Source organism: Peromyscus maniculatus, chromosome 14 (assembly GCF_049852395.1).
Source record: "Peromyscus maniculatus bairdii isolate BWxNUB_F1_BW_parent chromosome 14, HU_Pman_BW_mat_3.1, whole genome shotgun sequence".
Classification (NCBI taxonomy): domain Eukaryota; kingdom Metazoa; phylum Chordata; class Mammalia; order Rodentia; family Cricetidae; genus Peromyscus; species Peromyscus maniculatus.
In genome coordinates this window covers 34,015,577-34,039,860 of record NC_134865.1, presented here as the reverse complement: position 1 = coordinate 34,039,860, position 24,284 = coordinate 34,015,577, and the positions used below count along the sequence as shown (strand labels likewise).

The following is a 24,284-nucleotide window of genomic DNA, read 5'->3' as shown; positions in this document are numbered from 1 at the left end:
GTCAAGGAATATGACCACTAGGGTTTTTCTTGTTAACATGAGATGTGTGTTGGTTATTCAGCAGTTACTGTGATTGCTGTCGTTCTCTGGTCACAACAAAAACGCACTTGCTTAACAGGATCACCTTTGCAACTTTGAAAACGTCCCACAGCCTTTGGCTGCACACTAGACCAATCAAATGCCAAATTTTGATCATGGAACACAGGGTTCAGAGACACTCTGCTCCGTGGTTCCATCGTGCAGGCAGGTCTGGGAATCAGTCTGGGTTCTAGACTTCTCCTATCCCATGCACCTGACTGCTTGGTAGAATCAGTGCGCATTTGCGGATATCGAAATTCCTATAACCGAGGTGCACACATCTGGGTTTTGTACTGTAACTTGAACACAGATCTTTCCCACTTATCTAGAATGGGGACAGTGACTGTGTCGTGCCCAGCTGCCTGTGTGTGGCCATCACTTGTGTAAGGACTGCTACCGAAGTCTCAGCTGGGCCTGCCGGGAGGGAGAGAGGGAAGAGCAGGAAGAGCGCTCGCTGCCTGGGGCGCTGGGCCCGGGCGGGGAAGACAGGCTCGGCCGCTCCCGCGGGGATCAGCCCCGGGGCCCACCTTCCCCTTCTCGGCGCCGCTCCTCGCCCACCCCGACCCGCGATCGCGGCCCAGGGCTGGTGTTGGCGCCCCCTTCTCGGTTCCCGCCTGCACCGCGGGGTTCAGAGCTCTGCTCGAGTCATGGAGCTGGGGCCGCACAGCAGGCCCGCTGAGCCGGGGCGTTGCGTGAGCGGCTCGCCGAGCGCGGGCTCAGCGTTCCCGGCGTCCCGGGTGTCGGCCGCCGGGGCCGAGCCCGGGAGTCGGCCCACAGCCGTGGCCGCCGTGCTGCCGGCCGGGGGCTGCGGGGAGAGGATGGGCGTCCGCACCCCGAAGCAGTTCTGCCGCGTTCTGGAGAGGCCGCTCATCAGCTACACCCTGCAGGCCCTGGAGAGGTAACTGGCGCGGGGCCCCGCTCCCCCGAACCCGGGCCCACCCCAGCAGGCGCGGCGGGGACCGGGCTGGGGAGCCGACTAAGCAGTGCACAGGGCCCGGGGACTCGGTTCCTACGCCGGCCCCGCGGGGCTGCAGGAAGAGCGTCTCCAGGAGTGCCCGGTGCGCGCTGCCGCCGCGCATGCGTGCGCCCCAGTGCCCAGGACGCACCTCCAGTTCCCTGGGCAGGCACGTTTTTGGTTTTGTTTTTTCTTCTGGGAGATCGGCCTGGACTAATACCAGGCAGTAGAGAGCAGGGCAGGGTTGATTCCAGGCTTTCAATAGCCCGGAGGGACTGGAGGGTGAGATCGAGGCCAAGCCACCCTAGAAAAGAGACTGAATTTTTTAGTTCCAGAAACAGTGGGCAGTGTCAGGAAGGCCCCCCGGAGACGTGGTGAGAGGAGAAGGAGGGACCTGTGGTTTGTGTTGTGATGTGATGGAGCTGAGGTGAGACTGGAAGCATTATAGAGGTCTCCAGTTCCGCAGGGCCTTTACTTTTGAAGTCAGATGCAGACCTGTGTGAGGCCTTAAATCCAGAAGTGGTTACATTTCAAGACAGAGGGCGTTGTTTAGCATCAGGAACCTTTACAGGAGGCTTTCATAGAAACCACTGTCCTTGGCATTTTGTGCCGGAGAGCAACTCCATCTCCCGTCCCCAACACACACCAGAAAGCCAAAGGGACAAAGGAATTGCTCATAAGATTATTTTACTTTCTGATTATTGGCATTTGGCAGATGGAAGTGTAAGGGGCCGCAATCATCCTTGATTAATGTAATCAGGCCAGTGGTTAGATCTGGAACTCAGTCAGACCTGGAAACGATTCCGAAAGTTACCACCCCTGTCTGTGGCTTTTATTCCTCTGGATAATACGGAGACTGCTTCGTACAGCCATCCTGTCAATACCACACACCTTCAGAGGTCTAGCACCATAGACACGCTGGCACCACCGCATCCATGGGATGGCTTGCGGCATCTCTGCCCGCCACGGGATGGCTTGCGATGGACGCTGGCAGGAGAATCTCTGACTGCTTGGTAGTTATATGAAGGAAGTTGTAGGTGTTTTCTTCATTTACCTTCTCTTTACACGGGAAATGCTTCATATTAATTGGCTTTTTTGCATGTACCGTGGTAGCCTGAGTTAGGTGAACACCAAAGTTTAAATCTTTTAATGTAATAGAATGTTAGGAGAGTGTTTGGAAAATATTATGGAATATACTATAAGATATAAATAACAAAATATTATTGAAAATATGGCAAAAGAACACTTGTTTTCCATTTTGCTTAATTGATTACAGCAATTTGAAATCCTAATAACCTACTAGGGAAATTGGGATAAATTATCACAGGTTATAACTCAGGGAACTTTGATTACTTTTTCATTTGATTGACAAGGAACTGAGATCAGGAGTCTTAGCCCCTCATGTGACTATTGCTTTGTGACATGAGTTTCTACGAAGAAATTTTGTTTCAAGAAGCCACGTGACCAAAGTATTATTGTCAGGGGCATTAAGTTCCGACAGGAGGCTCAACTCAGTTCATTAACTCAGGTATCCAAATTTCGCTGTTTAGAAGAATGTTCTTCCTGGATCTGAAGTTGGAAATTGTTTTGTCCCTCACAGTCACTGAATGGGAGGCCCATAGACAGCAGAGCAGTTCCGACAATGGAGTGAGCACATCTGCAGCGGGGCTGGTTGACATTCCACAGAAGGAAGCAGTGGATGGCACAGTGTGGAGTCTGAGAAACAGACAGAGTGCCGCTGCTCATCCTCCTGACAGAGGAGAGGCGGGGTGATGTTCTCTTTCCCCGTGTTTTGCATAAGGGGGTTACAGGATGGAGTTGATAGTTTAGGGAACTTTAGCTCAGGATTGGGGCCCGTTTCTTTCACTCTGCTGTGTAACAGCTTTACCAAGACCTGGGGATGTTTAAGATCTTGGCAGGGGCTGAAGTAGCTGGGAAAAACCTGCAGCTGGCTGACTCACAGAGGGGTCAAGGCTTGATTTTTTTTTTTCCCGTTGTTGTTAAGATACAAAATGTGGGTTTGGTGACTGGGGGACCATAGGAAAAAAAAATTCTTACCAGTAGTCTGATTTCTGGTTTCAAATACTTGGGGAAAGAAAATGTTGATTAGAAGTGTGGGTTAGTGTGGACTGGCTTTAGAAGAGGACAAGATTATAGCTACACAAGACCAAACCAGTGAAGTGAACCTCAGCCATGCTTGGGTGGGGCTGGGCTGCCCCGTCAGGTCGGCTGTGACCTGGCTTGTCCTAAAGCTCTTACGGTTTCTTAAGCCCTCTTAGGTGGAAGACCCTTCTTAAGAGAACTTGTTCCTCGGATATGATTCATGTTTATCAAAGCATTATAATTTGACCTCTGATATCAATCACACACAATTGTTCTGGTCTATAATATTGGCTTAAACCACTGCAAATTCTTCAGAGCAGGTCAGATGAGAATTCCTGGAATGTTTCTGTAAATGAGCAATATTGATCATGGGAGTTAAACTGAGATCATATGAATGGGAGAGACGAGCTGTGAGAACTGTTTAGTGATTCAGAAAGAGAAGGTGCTTAAGACCCTCCTAGTTGAAAGACAGGTCAATTTGATGAAGTCAGAAGGTCATATCCAAGCGAAGGGAAGAAGCAAGGCTGTCCTATTTTGTACAGGTTGCATGATCAGTGCTCTGTGTTGCCTTGCCTTTTGAGAATTCCTTCAAAACCAGGCCAAGACCAGTGGCTCCAAGGCTCACAGAGCTGAGCGGCAGCTAGAGGACTTGCTGCTGCTAAGGGATTAGCATCCAGTCTACCCACTACCTCGGTATTTTGTCCTAAATCATCAAAATGGGCACGAAGAGGTGGGACCCTGTAGACAGTGGCTACACAATGCAACTCAGAGTCAAGTTTCCCCAAAGGCAATCATGTTGATTGAGAGCAGCAGCTGCCACTGCCCCTTTAAGGCAGGATTTCTGCAGCCTGAATGAGAGTGTTTTGTAGGTGTTAACAAGGCTTGATTTCCCCCAGGTTTTTAAATAAGAAATTTGTGTACATGTTCTATTCCCAACCAGCTTTATTAAACCATCTGAGCAGAGTAAGCTTGTAACATTTGTTATTCCAGAAGAAAATAACTTCTGAGATATTATATTTCCTCCTCAAAATGTCTGTAGGTGTTATAGAGCTTGGGGCTAGGTTTATATTTGTTATGGAATGTGCTAGGAAGGAAATAATCATGCAGATTTGATGGAATTGTGCTGCCGGGGTTTGGTGTGGACTTGTTTTCAGCTCAGAGGTAGACCAGATGCTTCTATTCAGCAAGTATTTATTCAGCACGCACTGTGTGAGGTACTTAAGGTCTTTTACAGTCTCATGATTTTGCATTATTAAAAGTCTTTTATAGAATTAAAAATTAATTCTGTGATTTGAAAAAGAATGTGAATAAATCCTTTGAAATACAAACAGTACTTACAAAAGCTTGCAGGCCCTGGTTGTTGAACAAAATAATATAGTAAGCTTACTCCTTCTTGAGTGGTATGGAGTAATGTTTCCTAAACTATCGCTTTTCTGAGGGGACTTTCTCCTCTTTCGTGCTATAATTCTATTCTCATTTCTATGTAACCTAATCAATGATAGGAGAGATTTAACTTAATGGAAGTTCTCATGATATAGCAATTCCTGAAATGCATGCTTTGAAAAACAGTGGTGTAAAACATTGTAAAACTGGGCATGGTGACTCGCATATGTAAATCTGTCAGTCAGGAGGCTAATTCAGGAGCTTGAGACCAGCTTGGGGTCAGTTGTGCATTCCAGGGCCATTGGTATTGGACACCATCTCAACAATAGCACCCCTCCCCAAAGAAAAGCAAAAACAAACCAAGACCTACTATAAATTCAACTTAATAAAGTTAGGACTAGCAAGATGGCTTAGTGGTTAAGAGTACTTGTTGATCTTGCAGAGGACCCGGTTCAGTTTCCTGTGCCACAGCTCATACTCATCTGTTCTGTCTTCTAGTCTCACTCGACTGCATGTGGACATACATGTATGCAGGCAAAACACTCATACATTTAATAAAGCTTATATAATTGCCTGGGAATGGTCTAAAGCTACAGGTTTAGCTGTTTATTTATTTATTTATTTATTTATTTATTTATTTTTGGTTTTTCAAGACAGGGTTTCTCTGTGTAGCTTTGTGCCTTTTCTGGAACTCACTTTGGACACCAGGCTGGCCTCTAACTCACAAAGATCCGCCTGGCTCTGCCTCCCAAGTGCTGGGATTAAAGGTGTGCGCCACCACTGCCTGGCGGTTTAGCTGTTTATGACAATTACATCTACTTTATTTGAAAGAGAGGGAATCATGGAACAGATATTTGAATGCTTATGTGTTATCCTTTCATTTCTCTTCTTGATTCTTTCATACTTTAGATAAATGTAATTTTTCATTAAACTCTTTAAAGTTATCTCAGCTGAATTCTCTGGAAGAGCATGCAATGGAAAGAAACAAAGGTAAACCACTTATGAATCAAGTGAATCTCTTGCCACTGATGTAGGTGAATATTTATTATAATTCCTTTTAAAAGAGAAGTTAACATGGGACCACATTATATAATTAGACAGGGTTTCTCTTTGTAGCCCTGGCTGTCCTGGAACTCTCTTTGTAGACCAGGCTAGTCTCAAACTCATGTAGATCCTCCTGCCTTTGCCAGAGTGCTGGGATTAAGACGTGCACCACCTCACCCCTGGCTAAATAATTTCTTAAAAGCATTTTTACCTAATTATTCAAGCATTGTCCTTGGTCAGTTAGCAAATATTTATTAACTTATGGTGTGTGATAATAATGCATAGGCGAGGGCATGTGCCAGATGCTTGGTTGACATTTGTTCAATGTCCCAGTAAATACATGGATAAAGGGATACTTTCCTTTGTTGGAGTCATTAGGAATTACAGGAAATTGACTGTTTACTGTAGAAGCCGCAAAGCCACATGTTTTAGCCTGGTAACAATAATGAAGTGTTAGATGCAGAATGGTCCAGAATGACTTTTTCCTCTCTTAGATGTCACACCTTCCTCTGAGACAGTGTTGGTACATTTATATAGGTTAATGGTGTAAGCTCCAAAGTCGGTTTGAGTTTAGCCCAATCCCTTCATTTTCTATTGGTGTGGTTGTGGGCAGGTCATTATCACTGTGACCTCAAAAGTAAAATCGAGACCGTAGCAATTTATCCTAAAGAGCTGGGTACTGATATAGTGCATGTAAAATTCTAAACACAGCCCACAGGAGCTAGCAAAGATTCCACATTTTTAGCTGTTTCTGTAACTAATATTATTGAAAGTAAAATATGTGCCAGGTTCTGGGATGTAGTCTTTCTGAGAGCAGAGAGAACATTTCAGACTGCAGCATGGTTTTAGTAATCTTTGGGGATGAGTTCTTTGTAAGTGGAAGGTACCGAGGTGGCACCCAGCTGTGCAGTCAAAGGAGCTTTCCTGGGTTGGGCTCGTGTCTGCAGCTGGAGAGCAAGGAAGGCCCAGATTTGGGTTAGCCTGATGGGAGAGTGGGAGGGCAGTATGGAGAAACCAGAACAATACAGGGGACGCTTGTAAGGGGACTGCTCCCCTCTCTCGGTTTTCTCCTCACTGTGAGAGGATCAGCTTAACGGAGGAGGAGCTCTACTCTGACGGCGGGGAAGACAGTGGGAGCGGGTCGGGGGCTGACCTGAAAGCCGAGGATGTAGGCTGGTCGCTGGCTTGGTTTCAACCTTCAGAAGCCTGGGGACCCACGAGCGCTAGCCCTGCGTCTTGCCCTAAAGGTTCCATGATGTCTTTAAGTAGCCCATCAGCTGAGGACCAAATGTTCAAATACATGAGCCTGTGGGTGCATTTCGACCCGGACCACGGTACTCTCCCTTCAGGAAGCAGCTAGGCGGGAAAGTGAGAGGGTTGTGGCAGAGGGGAGGCCTGTGTGTTAGGGGCCTGGAAGAGGCAGTAAGGTCTACAGAGGCCAGTAGCATGGCCCTAGGGTTTGACCATGAGAGGGATCATCCAGAAGTAGCCAGAGTAGATTGTGTTGGGATAAGATGAGACAGTTCAGAACCCCATTAAGGATTGGACATAAGAGACTGCAAGAAAGAATAATGGATCACAGCTGTGGGAGTTGAGCCAACACCTTTCAGAACTCCCCAGTGAGGCAGGACCGAAGGGTGGTGATTTGCCAGTTGCTAGAATCTTTGTGAACAGCATAATTCCCACACTCCTAGGATAGGGTAAATTCTAGAGTTGTCAAGAATGAGATTGGTGTGGGGGATGGGCTAAGCAAACCAAGGAACAATTTACAAGTGATCTCATTCTGGAGTCTTTATCACTTATAAAGAGTACAGATTGCTCATGGGCATCCTGTTATTGCGTCATTTTTATCATTAAAGTCATTTTGAAATGTCTGGTAAAATGTAAAAATAATTGAGTACCTCTTACTTAGAATCTAAGGTTAAAATCAAGGAAACCAGCCCACAAGTGTTCTAAGATGTTACACTGTGGGCAGTTTATTCATCTAATAAACACTTGCATAAGAGTTTTGTGTAAAACAAGACAGATATGTGTTGCTATGGGGCGTATACTCCAGAAGATGAATTATATAAAACAAAACACAAAACAAAACAAAAAACACCAAAAAAGGAACATTGTATTATCAATGAAGAAATGGCATCTTCCTATCTTTATTCATTTTGAATAAAACAGAAATACAGAGGTATATATTTTATACTATGAAAGATAGTAAAGACATTATATGAATCTATCACATAAATTATAGAAGTATATTACATTAATTATAATATAAATTATTATATTAATTATATATAATTAAATTATATTAATTATCATGTCTTCTGAAAAGTACCTCTTTCAGAGATGGTATAGAGGTATTACATGACTATCCTACAAGTTAAAAAATGAGAACTGCATAATACATGTTAAGTGCTTTTCTTGTTATCCATGGTTTTGATACTTGGTGTATTTCCAGGACTTAACTCTTCTAGCATGAATATATAGGATTTTGTTGGCTTATAATTCTGTTTAATTTTTCTTATTTTAAATTACTTTTTTGTAGTTGGCATATAAAATTTTAGAAAATTTAAATGACTTTTACTCAGAATTGACACTGTGGGTCAGAGGCATTTGTCTTGGTTTGGGGCCCTTGGAGCATGCAGGTCCCCAGTGTCACTTGCTGGCTAACACTACTGTCCATAAGCCTGCCACCCTTTCTGATCTAGAGCCAGTCAGTATGGACTGTGTTCAGTCTGGAGGGGCTGTGTGAGGCCTGTCAGTATGGACTGTGTTCAGTCTGGGGGGGGCTGTGTGAGGCCTGTCAGTATGGACTGTGTTCAGTCTGGGGGGGCTGTGTGAGGCCCGTCAGTATGGACTGTGTTCACTCTGGGGGGGTGCTGTGTGAGGCCCTTCAGTATGGACTGTGTTCAGTCTGGGGGGGGCTGTGTGAGGCCTGTCAGTATTGACTGTGTTCAGTCTGGGGAGGGGGGCTGTGTGAGGCCCTTCAGTATGGACTGTGTTCAGTCTGGGGAGGGGGGCTGTGTGAGGCCTGTCAGTATGGACTGTGTTCAGTCTGGGGGAGCTGTGTGAGGCCTGTCAGTATTGACTGTGTTCAGTCTGGGGAGGGGGGCTGTGTGAGGCCGGTCAGTAAGGACTGTGTTCAGTCTGGGGGGGGCTGTGTGAGGCCCGTCAGTATGGACTGTGTTCAGTGTGTGTGTGTGGGGGGCTGTGTGAGGCCGGTCAGTAAGGACTGTGTTCAGTCTGAGGGAGGACTGTGTGAGGGCAGATACTTAATTTTCACAGGGGAGTGGTTGGTTGTAGCTCATGGATCATCTTGAGATAGTCAGCTGGTAGAACTCAGTAGTGTTGAGTTCTCACACTGTGGGAGAAAATAGTAGGAAAAATATAAATGTAAAAGCATCTTCTTTTGTGTGTTTTCTTAGATAACTTACAGATATACTATTTGTTCAAATTTAATTGAAGGAAAAAAATCTAATATATATCTAATATATAGGATAGCATACTTTATCTACCATGCCATGTAAGACACATAGAGTGTGAAAAATCTCCCCCATTGATAGTGTGAAATGCTTACTGATTCCTAGACCTAATCAAAACGTGTGACAACTGAGCCTTCAGGAATAATCTCCCAATGTAGATAGATTGCTAGCTTATTTATACTGGGATGCAGTTTTCTTTTATGAGCTTTAGAGTCCGTGTCTATTAAATGCACACATGCTTTCTTTGTAGAGTATGCTGGATAAAGGACATTGTTGTGGCAGTGACAGGGGAGAACATGGAAGCAATGAGGAACATCATCCAGAGGTACGGGCACAAGCGCATCTCACTAGCTGAGGCCGGAGCCACGCGCCACAGGTCGATTTTCAGTGGACTGAAAGCCCTGGCAGAGGATCAGCCAGACTGTAAACTCACTAAGCCAGAAGTGGTGATTATCCACGATGCCGTGAGACCTTTTGTGGAGGAAGACGTTCTCCTGAGAGTTGTCATGGCAGCTAAGGAGCATGGGGTGAGTGTTTGACACTGAGGATGGGTGAGGGGCAAATACTGTGGTATGGTTAATTGGTTGAATTTTTGATAGAAATGTGTTGAACTGCCTCTAACTGGCTGCATAAGCTGGAGACATGACTTGAAGGCTGTCATAGCACTGTAGACTGTGAGACTTGAACTTTCTTTGGATATCATATGAGCCATTTGGAGGACTCACTACTGATGCCATTAGAATATATGTCCATTACACTCATCCAGTCCTCCTTCCCCCAGAGTTGCTTTTCTTTTTCTCTAATGCTATGCTGTACCAACATGTGTATTTGTTTACATATATGCACATATTACTGGCTAGATTCCACATATGAGAGAGTATGAGGTTTATTTCTTCTTGACATTGTAGGTAATGGACATGAGTTGTGAAGGAGGATATAAAGCTAGCTATTTTTCTAGTACTAATTCTGTTCTGAATTCTTCCTTTTTGGTGGTGGATGAGCATATCAAATATATTCAATACTGAAAATGGGAAATTTAATATGCTGTTTCACAGTTTCTATTTCAATGCCAATTCTAACTATATAAATTTCATTAAGTTGTATAGACTTTGAATTGGGTTAATTTTGGTGTGTGATGTTTTTATTATTTGAAAGTTTTTTTCCTAATGAAGTTTATAAATATATATACACAAATGGAACTTTAATGAGTTAAATTCACAAGCAGTTGTACTTCCAAAATGCATAGAAATCTGGTAAAAGTGCAGTATATACACAGTTAACAAAGACCTGGCCCATGGAACTTGTTTTCGTACCTTGACTCTTCCAGAAGTGGCTTATGTTCTAGGGTCAATAGCACCTGACCTTTGCACTGCTTCCAGTGTGTCATTTGACGACAACAAGACTACTTTCCTTTCTGTGGCAGCAGATAAACACGGGCTGGGAAAACGCCTATTGCCGTGTGTAGAGCGTGGTTACTTTGTTCCGTTCTTACCAGGTAAATGTCTGTAAATATGGGCACGGATACCAAACTTAAGTTTGCATTCTAAACGAGACAGAGAAAAAAAATATTGTGTGACACTATTTGTGGGGAGACATGAACGAATGTCTGCTCACCCCAGATGGGGAACCAATGACAGATTAAAGGGAGGATACCACCGAAGTCCAACTTGATGAGCCAAGGAGTTTAATTGGGGATATTTATAAGAATGTGGGTGCAGAAATGACTTAGAGACAGTTGCATCACTGAAAGCTGGCCCCAGCCTAGGTGACGCTCAGATGAGCTGGAAATCCTGCACAGCCTGCAGGCAGCTCTGCAGGTTGGAGAAAGGGCCCTTTTCCAGGTAGCTGATTTGGTCTCCGTCTCTTCTAGGCAGTTCAGCTGGTCTCTTCTTCCAGGTAGTTTGACTGAACTCTGTTTCTTTAAAGCCGCTCGCTCGGCGGAGCTCTCGTTTCTAGGCAGCTCCACTTGTCTGAGAGTCTTTCTAGGTGGCAGACTGTTCTGCCTCTTCCAGAGGCCACTCAGTTCTTGGTGCTTTTATAACCTTGGGGAGGGAGAAGCCTAGCTAGAGTCACTAGTCAATTTCAGAGACTTCCTGGAGCCTCTAAGTCGTTGACTTCCTGAGCTTAATGTACTTCCCCCGAAGCTGGAGGTTTGTCTCTGAGGAAACTGCTACACAACATACAGAGTGTTAGGGTCCGAGAGAAGTCCCATAAAGGACTGCTGAGGGATGTCTTTCCGTAGGCTGTGAGTATGTGTTGCCTTGATTGGTTGATAAACAAATCTGTTTGGCCAATGGTGAGGCAGAATAAGGTTCTGCCGTACGTTTGAACTGGAGAGAGAGCAGAGAAAAGGAGAGTGGGGCAGACACTGCCAGCCACAGCCAGGAGAAGCAAGCTGTGAAAGTGCCTGTAGGGCACGAAGCCATGTGGCAATGCACAGGTTAATAGGAACAGGCTGAGTTCAGTTGTAAGAGCTAGCTAGTGAGGAGCCTGAGCCAACAGGCCATACAGTTTGTAAATAATATAAGCCTCTGTGTGTTTACTTGGGACCAAGCGGCTAAGGGACGCAGGTGGAGAGATTTGTCCCGACCTCTGGGCCAGGTAGGACCGGAGAAACTTCTGGCTACAAAAGACCACCAGTCATGTTTGGAATTAGCAAGAGAGTTTAATAAAAAATTCCAGCATGCTGGGGTCAAACCATCTGACAAATGGCGATCCTGAGAGAAGCTGGAGGCTCCTTTTAAGCAGGCTTAGGGGCATTCCAGCTGTGGTCAAGGGTACTCTGAGGTGATTGGGTGTTGACCCTTACTAGTATAGGAATCATTTTATGATTGGCTTGTGACATCTGGTCAGCAGCTGTGGTTGCAGTGTCAGGGGTCCATCTGCTGTGTCAGGGGTCCGTCTGTCTGCTGTGTCAGGGGTCCGTCTGTCTGCTGTGTCAGGGGTCCGTCTGTCTGCTGTGTCAGGGTCTGTCTGTCTGCTGTGTCAGGGGTCTGTCTCTCTGCTGTGTCAGGGTCTGTCTGTCTGCTGTGTCAGGGGTCTGTCTGTCTGCTGTGTCAGGGTCTGTCTGTCTGCTGTGTCAGGGTCTGTCTGTCTGCTGTGTCAGGAGTCTGTCTGCTGTGTCAGGGTCCGTCTGTCTGCTGTGTCAGGGTCTGTCTGTCTGCTGTGTCAGGGGTCTGTCTGTCTGTTGTGTCAGGGTCCGTCTGTCTGCTGTGTCAGGGGTCTGTCTGTCTGCTGTGTCAGGGGTCTGTCTGCTGTGTCAAGGGTCTGTCTGACTGAAAACGACAAGAACAGTTCCTACTTGTGGCCTGGTAGAAGCTTGATTGGTCACCAGACTAGACGTATTTCCTGAGAGTCTGATTGAAGCCAGACATGAGTCAGCTTAGGATGGTGGGGTAATATGGGGCAGGAGTCTTAGCAAACTGGTCCCTGGAAAAAACAAAACAAAAAGCCAGTAACTGGCCCTGTTAGATTCAATCCTATTATAAGAGGGGATGTGTAGATGTAACCAACCGTCTTATTAAATAAGAAACACAGAACCAATGTAAAAGAGAAAGCTGAGAGGTCAGAGCTCAGAGCTAAAATCTTACCTCCTGTGGTGCTCCTACCTCTCCGAAAGAGAGCTACTTCCTGTGTGTTTGTCTTTAAATAGGTCTTTCTGTTCTGCCTTCTCATTGGTTGTAAACCCAAACACGTGACTGCCTTGTCACTGCCTGTAAGTACAGCCCTCCAGGTCTTAAAGGCGTATGTCTCCAATGCTGGCTATATCCCTGAACACACAGAGATCTACCTAGCTCTTCTACCAAGTGCTGGGATTAAAGGCGTGTGCCACCACCGCCACACTCTTGCTATGGCTCTAATAGCTCTGACTCCCGGGAAACTTTATTTATTAACATGCAATTAAAATTACATTACAGTACAAATAAAATACCACCACAGGGATGGCCATTTCAAGAGATGTGTTGTGGGATATTTGATTGCATTGACACTCCAAGACTGTTAATAACGTTAACCTTGAATCAGGGAGTGCAGTTAGTGACCAGCCAACGTGAATTAGCCACAGAGAAGCCAGGGATATGATAGAGAGGCACAGGAAAGAGTAGGGAGGGGCTTAGAAAGATTCACGGGTCTTTTCCATCTGGGAAGGTGGAGGGTCGTCAGCTGATCGTTCCTCCCCTGCTTTCTTGATATATCAGGTTTTTATCCTAATGTCTGACTCCTGGGTTTTTGTTAATAATAACACAATTTAGATAAGCACTTCAGAGATGGTATAGTTTAATAGATCTCAGATTTGTTTTTGTATTGGGAATTCTCTTGGTGGTGTCTTAAGGGACAAAAGATTGTTTTTCTTGTTCTAATTAATATGCTGAGAGTGTCATTGTTTCTCATGTGATTAATAAATGTTATCAAAATGTATGGCAGCTATTTTTTATTAAACCCATCAGGGAGAATTCTTGAAAAGAAGCTGTCTGTAAAAATGGATTGAGTGATTAGGACTGCAGTGATGTGGACAGGTTGGAGACTTCATCTCCAGCCAGCTTTAGCCCCCTGAATATCCATTCCTTGCTCACCTCTGTGTTGGAAGTAATATCTCATGACTCATAGATTAAAAAGCCTTTGGCATCTATTAACGTAGCTGAACACTAACTTCCTCCAACCCCCCAGGTAAGATTGTCATCAGATAGCATGCACAGCTAGTAGAGCATTCCTCATTTTGCTGTAACCACCTCTGTGATATTTCCACCAATGCATTTGGCAGTGTCTGGATTTATTACTTTCTTTGTTTTGATACTATAAAACTTCAAGAAACTGCTTCCACATTGGAACTCAAAATTTAGAGTAACCTAAATCTGTGTTCCTAGGCTATGGTCACTCAAATTTGGCTCCAGATAAATTATCCCTTATTCCTGTTGAGGTGAGAGCTGTGTTGTTTTTCATTGACAAAGTTCTGCGGCAATTTTTGTTAAACTGTCATTTCGTTAAATTGTGAATCAAACTATTTTGAAAATTTAATCACATGTATATCTTAAAATCAACAACTTGTATTTTTAATGAAATTTGGACATTTCTAATTACACTTAAAAGTATGATTCAAAAACCAAAACTTTATGTCATTAATTTTTGGAAAAAAACAAAAGAAATATGGTTTCATTGGGAGACATTGCCTTGGTTTTGTGGATGGGAAAGGATGCTTTTCATGAATGGTAGAATCATGAGTTTCATATGGATATGTGTATTAAAGATTTTTCTCAATTCATTAATGATTAACTAGATGTTACAGTTGGTTAAAGTTTAAATCCAGAGACCCACAAACTTCTATGCCATAAAAATCAGTTCTCAGATGAACTAAAATACAGGCAAAACTGGGATTTCCATGGAGGGGTCACTCAGACCCTACCAGACAGAACATATTCCCATATTTATGGGCAAAGTTTATTGAGAATTGCTCTAGTTATCTGTAAGCTTTAGAATGATGAAGAGCTTAAAGGCCACACTGAGATGATGTGGGAGGGTCTACTCTAAGGAACACGTTTTCCACTGACGTGATCCTGTCCAAAGTTTCTGTAAGGGGCTGGCAGTGCCTGGAATACTGCCGCAGCAACTCAGGTACATGCAAGTGATAGTTCCTGCCACCTTAGACTTGGAATCATGAAAAAGTAAACACAGTTGAGATAAGAGTAGTTGTATTCAAAGGGTGGCAAATACTGTTTTAACCTGTCCACAAAATGTGAAGAGTGACCTGAGTCATGACCACTCAGCTAGAACTCAGATAGTTTAAAAACTGTCAATGGAGATGGGATACACCAAGCAACTAAGAAGAAGGTTAGCTGCATATAGAAGCTTGGGAGTGTCACCAGCACACAGTTTCTCTTTGTGTGGTTACATTCTCAAGATCCACATGGAGGAAAGATGGCTTTTATAGGGCCAGTGGCTAGATCCTTACAGAAATTTCTCTTTCTTACTATTAATGTTAATTTGGGTATAAAATACTAAGTGAATTTTTCTATTACTTTAAAAATAGGTTGTCATTTTTTCCTGTTTTCTTTTCCCTCTGCTTTTGATAAGTCTGTGAAGTAAACCAGACTGTTAAAATTGTTTTCCCATGGAGATGGAGAGGTGCTTTATCCAGCTTGATATGAGAGTTTGTGCCCAGTCTTATTGTAACTTGTGAGGCCATGTGCTAAGGACATCCCGCGAGGCCTGCTCCTTTTGTGAAGGAAAATGGAGAAGGAGTTGATTTTTGGAAAGAGAGGAGTTGAGGGGAGGGTCTGGAAGGAGTGGAGGGAGGAGAAACTGTGGTTGGAATGTAAAATATGAGAGAAGAATAAAAGTCAAAAAACCAAAGAAGGGCATGTAGAGGACTAAAGTTCATAGCCCAGCATTCATGTCTCGTGGCACACAACACCTGTAACTCAGGCTTCAGGGGATCTAATGTCCTCTTCTGGCCTCTGTAGGTGCCTGTACTCATGTCTGCAAAGCCACACTGACAGATCATTTAAAAAATAAAACACTAACAGGTACACTGTTGATATTTCCTTGAAAGTAAGTTGCCTTTAAAAAGACGTTTATCTATTTCTCCTCACAGTGGTTCAGTTTGTAGAAGTGTCTGCACATGAGCTGCTTTCCTTCCTTACTGTCCTTTAAGAAATTGGATTCACAGCTTTATTCTAGAAAATTCTGAACCATTGTCTGGTTGTTCTCTGCTGCATTTCCTATCTGACTATATTTTCCTTTTCCTTATGTATAAGCATGCTAGGTCCTTTTATTCCGTCTTCATGTCCAGCTTTTCCTTCCCATTTCCATGTTTTCTGGATGCCCGGTCCTAGGTGATCTGTTTTTTATTTCATTTACTTTTTAGCTATGTCAAATCTCCTGGCTAGGAAGCCACTGAATATTTTTCAGTTCTCTGGAGTTCTTTCTAGTCCATTTTCAAATGTGATTAGTCCTCCTTCTGGTTTTGATTTCACATTTTATCCTTTAATATTTAAACCATTTATACACTGCAGCTAATTGTACTTCTTGGTAGCTCTCCAGCTTTTCCTTTCTGTTCACGTTTGCTTGTGATTCGTTTCCTCCTTTGCCCTACAGTTTGAGCTGCAACAGATGTCGAAGAACAAGTCCTGCTCATGTTTGGCAGGACTTTATCAGGGAGAATCCCGAGGACGTGGGAGAGGGTGCATTTCTGAAGCCTGGATTTATGTTCTTGCTGCCAGCAGTTCCAAGCACATTACCAACTTCGAGCAGCATTACATTGATTCTTGGCTTGCGGTTTTGTAGATCCTGGGTAACATTAAATCAAACTATTCCTGCACATATGCCAAGCTGATCATTAGGACTTTGCAGGAGCAGCTGTCCCTGCAGTACAGGTCGAAAGCCAAGACAATCTTGCTCGCGGGCTTCCTTGACTTGGGTGTTCTACCTTTTAAATAAGGCCTGTGCCCTTTGTGAGCCGTGTCAGAGCCTCATCCTAACCAAGTGGTACAGGCTCAAGATGTTAGTTATGGTTCTTCATTGTCTACGAAAGGTAATGTCCCTGTTCACCAAAGCGTCTTTATAAATTACTTCCTTTTTTCTAGCTATTGTCTTTGTTACTCTCAGGAAGTTTTGTCATGAGCTCAGTCATATACTTTAAAAATCTTTTTGTAAAATTATGCCTTATATTTATTGGTTTTGTTTTTTATTCAATGGTTTTAAAAGAAAATATTACTGCCATTTTGACAAAAATAGATATCTCCATCTCTTCTAAACATGAAGTAATCTTATGGTTTCAGTTCAGATGTTAAGATGAATAGCATCAAGAATTTCTTACAAGGGAATGTTAGAGAGTGAAAGTATGCTGGGATATTAAAGGATGTCTAAAAGGTGGTTGAGACTCATTTGTACAGGGACAGGCAGGGTATTCCATACTAGGAGAACAGGTAATGTCTAGCTACTGCATACTGTAAGAACTGATACTCATAGCATGGATTGTAAAGGATGCAGTATATATCAGTTTCCAAAAGACTTGCCCCTGGAAGAGACATATGGAAAGCTGCTTATGTACCTTCTTCCCTTTGGGTGAAAAGTTTGATGTTTCAGTGCTTGCTTGCATATATTTCAGTTTCCCCAGTCAATTTATAAAGTAGATCAGATCTGCTGTGTGTACTTCCACATCCCAGGTTGTTTTCCAAGGTATAACAATATGGCTTCTTCTAGAACTGTTCTTTCTAATATCTTGGGTCTTCCTGATTTAGAAACTAAATGTATTGTCAGTATGCTTTATAATAAAGAATTTCATTGGCCTTTGTTCTAAGTTCTTGGGACAATCTACAGACTTAGACTTTCTAACTAATAGGTTTTTTGTTTTGTTTTTTCTATTTCTGAGGTGGGATCTTTCCTCGGCTGATGCTCATGAAGGATGATGTAATTTGGGATGGGAGTTGGTCACCAAAAAGGCCTGTGATGCCATTAGAGGGTTAATACTTTGAGCTGGCTCACCATCGTAGAGGTGAAGGGGGCTGCAGATTAAACTGAATTGCAGGGAATCCATTCAATGAGTCAGGTGTATTTCAGCAAACTGTAGTATGGACCCTGAGGCTCAGAACAGCTGCCTGATTATTGTGGACACACTGAGGTACTGAGTAATGTGTTCTGAGTCCATGGAAACTTTGTGTTTCAGATTCTTCCAGACAATATGAAATCTAGATCTTCATCTGGGAGTTGGTCTGACATTGTGATCAACCTGGAATTGTGAATGTGGCGCTTCCTTGAGATTTGGGTGTTGGTTTATCAGACCTCTGTTGTCCAAATGCTAAACAGTCTTATTAATAAAAAACCCAGAACCAGATATTGGAGTGAAAGCTGAAAGATCAGAGAAGCAAAGTAAGCTACAGCCACCACCTCTTACCTCATTAGCTTCTCAGCCTGAAAGAACCTCCAGCTGAAAGGGACGTTTCTACCAAAAAGCCTTTAGTTCCTGTCTCCTCATGACTTATAGACCTTTCTCCACTCAGCCCAGCCGTCACTTCCTGGGATTAAAGGCATGTGTGCTTCTCAGTACTGGGATTAAAGGTGTTTGCCACCACTGCCTGATTCTGTTTTTTTCTCCTAGACTGAGCCAATCTCATGTAGTCCAGGGTGGCTTTGAACTCATAGAGTTCCAGACGGAGCTCTGCCTCCCAAGGGCTAGGATTAAAGGTGTGTGTCACCACTGCCTGGCCTCTATGTTTAACCTAGGGGCTTGTTCTGTTATCTGATCTTTCTTGCCCAGTGGCTAACTTTTGCCACAAAGAAATTAAACTCTATATGGAGTTTCGTCTATGCCCATCATCTTCTCTGAAGTAGATTGGCGCTGCTAGGAGGAGGCATGTCTCATCGTCATTAAAAAACAAAAAAACAAAAACAAACTGTTATTAAAACATCTTAAACGACATGTTCTGTAGATCTCTGAAGTATTTGAAGATGACCTCTCTGTCTAAAATATATCTATTTGCCTTGAAAACATACCTAACCTGACAGGTTCCATTGTAATAGGTGATTAACTACTAGCTTGCATTTCTTTATATCCCAATTAGTTGATAAGAATAACTTTCAAGGACTAGAAATTTGTATTACATTGTTAAATAAGTTGTATAGGTACAATACCTTGAATAAGAGTGGAAATGTATGTACAGTATGTTCTAACAAAAATAATCTCAAGTTTGTATCAATATATAAAGATACACATCAATGTAAAATATTTAAAGCAAGGAGTTGCTTTTTAAAAGTAGATTTGATAATCTACCTTTTTATTCTATCATATCTATGTCCTCCCTTTTTTTTTCCAGAGTAGATTCAATAATCTACCCCTTTATCCTATCATATCTATATAATACATTTCTATATCATATCCCCTTTTCTTCTTTTAGGAAGAGATTGACTATGACCAATAACAATTTTTAACCAACCCCTAAACAAAGACAAACATTCATAATCTATTTTTTGGGGAACGTGGCACAGTTTTCTAGGCTACTTCCTGCTGATTTGGGGCACTGGTAGTCTTATGGGGAAACAAAGAAAATTTAGGATTATGGTCAAGTCCTGATTGGAGTGGTCTGTGAGGCTGTATCATCTCAGCTAGCCATCTCGATAGTGTCCTGAGTGGTTTGTAGTCCAAAGCCAATCTTTGGGTGGTGTTTGTCAGCTTAGTGGTATTATTATTGTCCTGATAGAATCATCATTGTGGGGTCCCATCATCTTTTTGGAGACTTCCAAGTTGCTCTTAGGCGTGGTCATGGTTCACTGCAGAAAACTGATAGAGACTCAAATCTAAAATCATGTATAGGAAGCTATATTGTTGTGCCCAGATCGTGACCCCCAGAGAGACCACCAAAGACAAGCATGCCGGAATGCAAAAGCAAGGTTTAATTCTGGATATCCAAAAGCAATACAAGCCTAGGCAGGGACTTCGTCCAATACATCCAATGCAGTGGAGGCTGGAGGAAGTGCCCACCTGTCTACAAGCTCAGTTTTTAAAGGGAAAAGTCACAAGGTTACATCATTTAGGTGTGCTAGTATGGGTACAATTCTGATTGGCTCGCTTCTAGGGACTTCTAGAAATTACTTCTAAGGGAGTGGTTGCCCACCACCATTTCTCATTGGCTGCCCTCAGGTGGGGGCATTTCTGTGGCCAGTTACCCTGGAAACCAGGGAGAGGACATTCCATAGTCTGGCAGGCATTACCTCGTGACTACTTTGTGACTCTGAACTTCTACACTTCCTGGTTTCTGGAATCTGAACTGACTGGTTTCAGTAACTAATGACCTATTCCCAAAAGGAGAAATCTTAGGCCTTAATTTTAGGGTGAAAGCATTTTGGTCTTATTTCTAAGATGGCTCATTTTGGTCTCACAATATGAAGCCTTTTTTCTAGAATATATCTTATAAATTTTGATATAAAATTCATACCTTAAGAAAAGTTTTAAAGAGTCAAAATAAAACCAAAGGATCATGAGATTAATAGCAATAGAATAGTTCCTTAATTTTGGTTTTTCTTCTGTCCCATATCAGAAGTGGCTCTTCTGATGTAATACAGAGATTTTGCATTTTCTTTTAACAAGCATGCTTGGGTTTAGAGAAGGACAGAGATACATTCCAACTCCAAAGCCAGCTTTAATTTTTATTGAACTAGGACTACGTAAAGACCATTTGCATTATGTCTCTGTAGAGAACAGCAGAAACAAACATTTAGGAAGACTTAAGAAATTTTATCCTGTTTGATATGTGATATACCAATAGGCCAATTTACTCTTTCTTGGGACATTTTTTTTCTGTATGTTTTATCCTTTTTCCTCAGATATCTCTTTTGTCCAGTGTTCTTCAGATTCCATAGCCTTCATTCTCCTGAAAGACAAAAACAAAACCCTTCCCCAATCCTAACTTTGGGGAGTTTCCCAATCTAATATCTATCAATTTTGATCTATAGTTTCTTCCGATTTTTTCTTTTTTGTTCTATAGCTGGTTTATCATCAAGAGCAGTATGGCTTTTTACAATAGGCATTAGGTTCTTTAATTGCTCTGGGAAGAAGTTTCTTCCATGGTGACAGGAAAAGACTGAACCAATTTTGACATGGGGGCCTGTGAGAGGCCCCTCAGGGAGTTTCCCAATGGTAAAGGATTATCTTGAATGTCCTTTGTTGAACTACATTCCTTAGTCCAATGTCTGCCTTTACCACACCTTCTGCATAACACAGAAGGGAGGGGCATTCTATTAGGATTATTAGCAAAAACATTGTTTCTAGGAACACCATGTTTACAGTCTGATTTTAGGTGACTTTGTTTACTGCAATTGAAACATTTTGACATTTTGATTTTTCTTCAAACCTCTGGAAATCACCTCTTCTATCCAAATATCATCATGATTGTGAGATTCAATAATTATTGTATCCATTCCTCCAAGGGTGCTGATCTTGCCTTTAATGGCCTAATTACCCTTATGCATTGTGCATTAGCATTTTCAAAAGCCAGAGATTCAATTATTATCTGTCTAGCTTCTGAATTTGGTATCATTCTATTTAGTGCTAAAGTCAGTCTTTGTAAGAAATAAGTGAAGGTTTCTTTTGGGTCCTCTATAACTTTAGTAAATGACTCAGTTTTCTTTCCAACTTTTTTAATCCTTTCCCAAGCATTCAAGGCATAAAGCTAGGGTTCAGTCATCATATAAATATTGCTTTGTATATTAGCATAATTGCCTTCTCCAAGAAGTTGATCCTGGGAAATTTCCATATTTCCAGCTCTACTTCATTGTTCAATGGTCTTAGCCTCATTCTTCTACCAGGTCCTCCACTGTAATTGGGGACCAGCCTCTAAGACAGCTGTAACCCAATTTCTCCAGTCTTGAGGGATAATTCTATTACAAGTTGACCATGAGTTTAATACCTGCTCTAGGACTCCTCAGCCTGAAAAAAATCCAGACAGATCTCTGCTCCCAAGTGCTAGGATTAAAGGTGTGTGCCATGACTACCTGGCCTCTATGTTTAATCTAGTGGCTTGTTCTGTCCTCTGATCTTCACACAATATATCACCATAGACCTGTGTAAGGGCATGGGAGAATTATGGATTTGTGGCTATTGGGTGATCTGAACATCTACCTGGGGCCGTTGTCTGAAGCAGGAGCATTCTTGTCAGGGATTGATTTCTCACTTCAATCTGTGATGTCCATGCTAACATAGGTAGCTTCTCTGAGAATAATACCACAGTGTGCCAGTTGGAACTGAAACAATGAACAGTCTTTACATCTGGCAGTATTGACTCTTCCTTCTTGAGTGGCTCTTTTAGCATCCATGAACCTGTAGTTGCTTTTTTCTCTCCTTTTGTCTGCTCTTCTCAAACCATCTTCTAATCTTTTATGTGGCTCCCTTATTTTATTCTGTTTCAATAATCTACTGATCTCTGAGAAACCTAAATCATGGCTATATTATTGATTTCTACATAAAACTTAAAGTAAAATTCATATTTTTAGTATAATCACAATTTTGTTTGTTTGTTATTGGATGCTCCATTAAACGTATAAAGGAAGAGGTATATGTTAAAAACTTGATTTTACATCTAGGAATATACAATTATCTTAGTCAATGTTCTGATGCTGTGAAGAAGCACCATGACCACAGCAATTCTTATAAAGGAAAGCATTTAATTGGGGCTGGCTTACAGGTTCAGAGGTTTAGTCCATTATTGTCATGGAGGGAAGCATGACAGCATGCAGGCAGACAAGATACTGGAGAAGGAGCTGAGAGGTTTACATTCTGACCACAGGCGGCAGGAAGAGAGCAACTCCAGGCCTGGCTTGAGCATTTGAAAGCTCAAAGCCCACCCTGTGACACACTTCCTTCAATAAAGCCACACCTACTCCTACAAAGCCACTCTTCCTAATAGTGCCACTTCCTATGAGCCTTTGTGGGCCATTTTCATTCAAACTTCCACAACAATCTAAACTATTTTGTTCTTGGAAGGTCAAAGAGAAAGGACTTGCACCTTGAGAGAGAAGAGCTAATGAGATCCCCTATTGCTGGCTTGGAACTGTCAGGCTGAAGGCAGTTAGGGTGACTGCTTCTCTGGGGCTCCATAATGACTCTGAGGCTTTCTTGGTGCCCAGCAGTTGTCCATCAGAACAACATGTAGCAGCAAGATTCATGTGTTACCGCCTGACATCCAGACTGGGCACTAGACATGTCAAAGGGCTCTGAGCTGGCCTCAGGGCATTCTGTTCTGCTCATTTACTGTTCTTGAACTTGTCTAAATAGATGTCACCAGCCCTTTGTGCACTACTACAAGATAACCAGGGTCAGGGTCCTAGTCCTTACTGCTGGGGTCTGCCACAGCCGAGCCAGGGCAGGAGTCTCCAACCATTTTCTCAGCAAACCACACACAGATCCTTGAAAGCACTACTACAGAGTACAAGATAATTTGACCACCTAAGAGAATTGCTTACTCTGCCCCTTATATTCAGGCCCTCCCTAGTCCCTGGGGATTGAAAGCATGTATTCTCTGTTTTTACGCTTTCTGCCTTTTCTCATGCTACAGTTAACCTTTGAAAAAAGATTATTCCTTCTGTGTGCATCACATATTTATATGCAGACATGGGCTCCCACCACCATGCTGAGATCTTCCAAATCTCCTGTGCTCAGGCCTTTCTTCTGAATTCAAGATCTTCTGTATTCAGCATCCAACTCAGTGGAGCTCTTTGAATTTGTCTTTTTTCCTTGACTGTGGCTTTAGATATGTGTTAGAATATTTTAACCCTCTCTAGAGTTGGCCTTGAGGTTGATAATGGTGGTGGGGGCATTGATTCTTGCCTCTGGCCCCTTCCAACACTGGATAATGCAATCAGATTTAGATGAAGATGACTTTTCAGTGGTGTGGTAGGAAGTTTAGAGGGTCAGTATTAGACGAATAAAAATTACTTTGAAAACTATTGTAATAGTCCATATGAGAGATAATGAAGGCCTGTCTATGCCACTGAGGTGGAGATGGAGTTAGAGGATGTTTAGGATTGTCTGGACCTGACTGACTAGCAGTGTGAGCCACTGGGTAATGAAACATATACCTGTTGTCCCCCTTCTTCCCTTATGTTGGGGCTCATTGCTCCCTGTTAGGTCTGTCCTTTACCACCTCCTCAGATACCTCCAAGGTTCTGTGAGAGTAAGGCTTAGATCCTGACCTCTCACTGCCCTTGTGCCCATGCAGCCATGGGAATTGTATTTATGTAAGAGGTTTTACTGTCTGGGTCTTCCTTAGCACTGTGTCACAGGTCACCTTACCTCTTAATCCCATCAAGCAAAACTCCATGCACTTATCACCCACACTGGGTGGCGCTTTAAGTATTTTAAAACAGGAGTTTTTGACTTACAGGCAGGCTCTTCGTTTCTTTCAGTATTTCAGTTCTGTTGCGCAGACTTTCTGCCTAGTACACTGCTTTGTTATAGGAGTGGCCTCCTGGGCTGTAGGACCGTTAGCCGCTCCCTCTTTGTTTCTTCACCACTACTTAGGATCCCTCATGTGGCAGTCACAAAGTGTGTGGGGGGAACATGATAATTCAAAGTGTTATAGTATGTGTTTGTATTTATTCTTTAATAAAATAACTAGTTTTATTATTTAATAAGAATTTTTATTTTTTTAACAAAATGACTAATTTTTGTTGTTCCTTAACTTTTTTTAACTCTTTAGAAAAATGACTAATCTTTAATAAAAGGACCAATTGCCTTAAATTAATGTGTGATTGACAAT

The 24,284-nt window shown here is 42.7% G+C and overlaps 1 protein-coding gene across 4 annotated transcripts in view; it reads left to right on the top strand.

The window, feature by feature from the left end:
• Window positions 1-227: 227 nt before the first annotated feature.
• The window catches only part of Crppa (CDP-L-ribitol pyrophosphorylase A), a 298,812-nt gene continuing 274,755 nt past the window's right edge, over window positions 228-24,284 (top strand). Inside the window, exons 1-2 of one of the 4 annotated variants that reach the window (XM_042260702.2) lie at window positions 228-976; window positions 9,293-9,569. In XM_042260702.2, the coding sequence (XP_042116636.1) occupies window positions 726-976; window positions 9,293-9,569 (528 nt within the window). In that variant the 5' untranslated portion in view covers window positions 228-725. Of the gene's footprint in view, window positions 977-1,129; window positions 1,257-9,292; window positions 9,570-24,284 lie in introns of those variants that run through there. The other 3 variants (XM_016002468.3, XM_006983945.4, XM_076550761.1) reach the window with 3 other exon arrangements.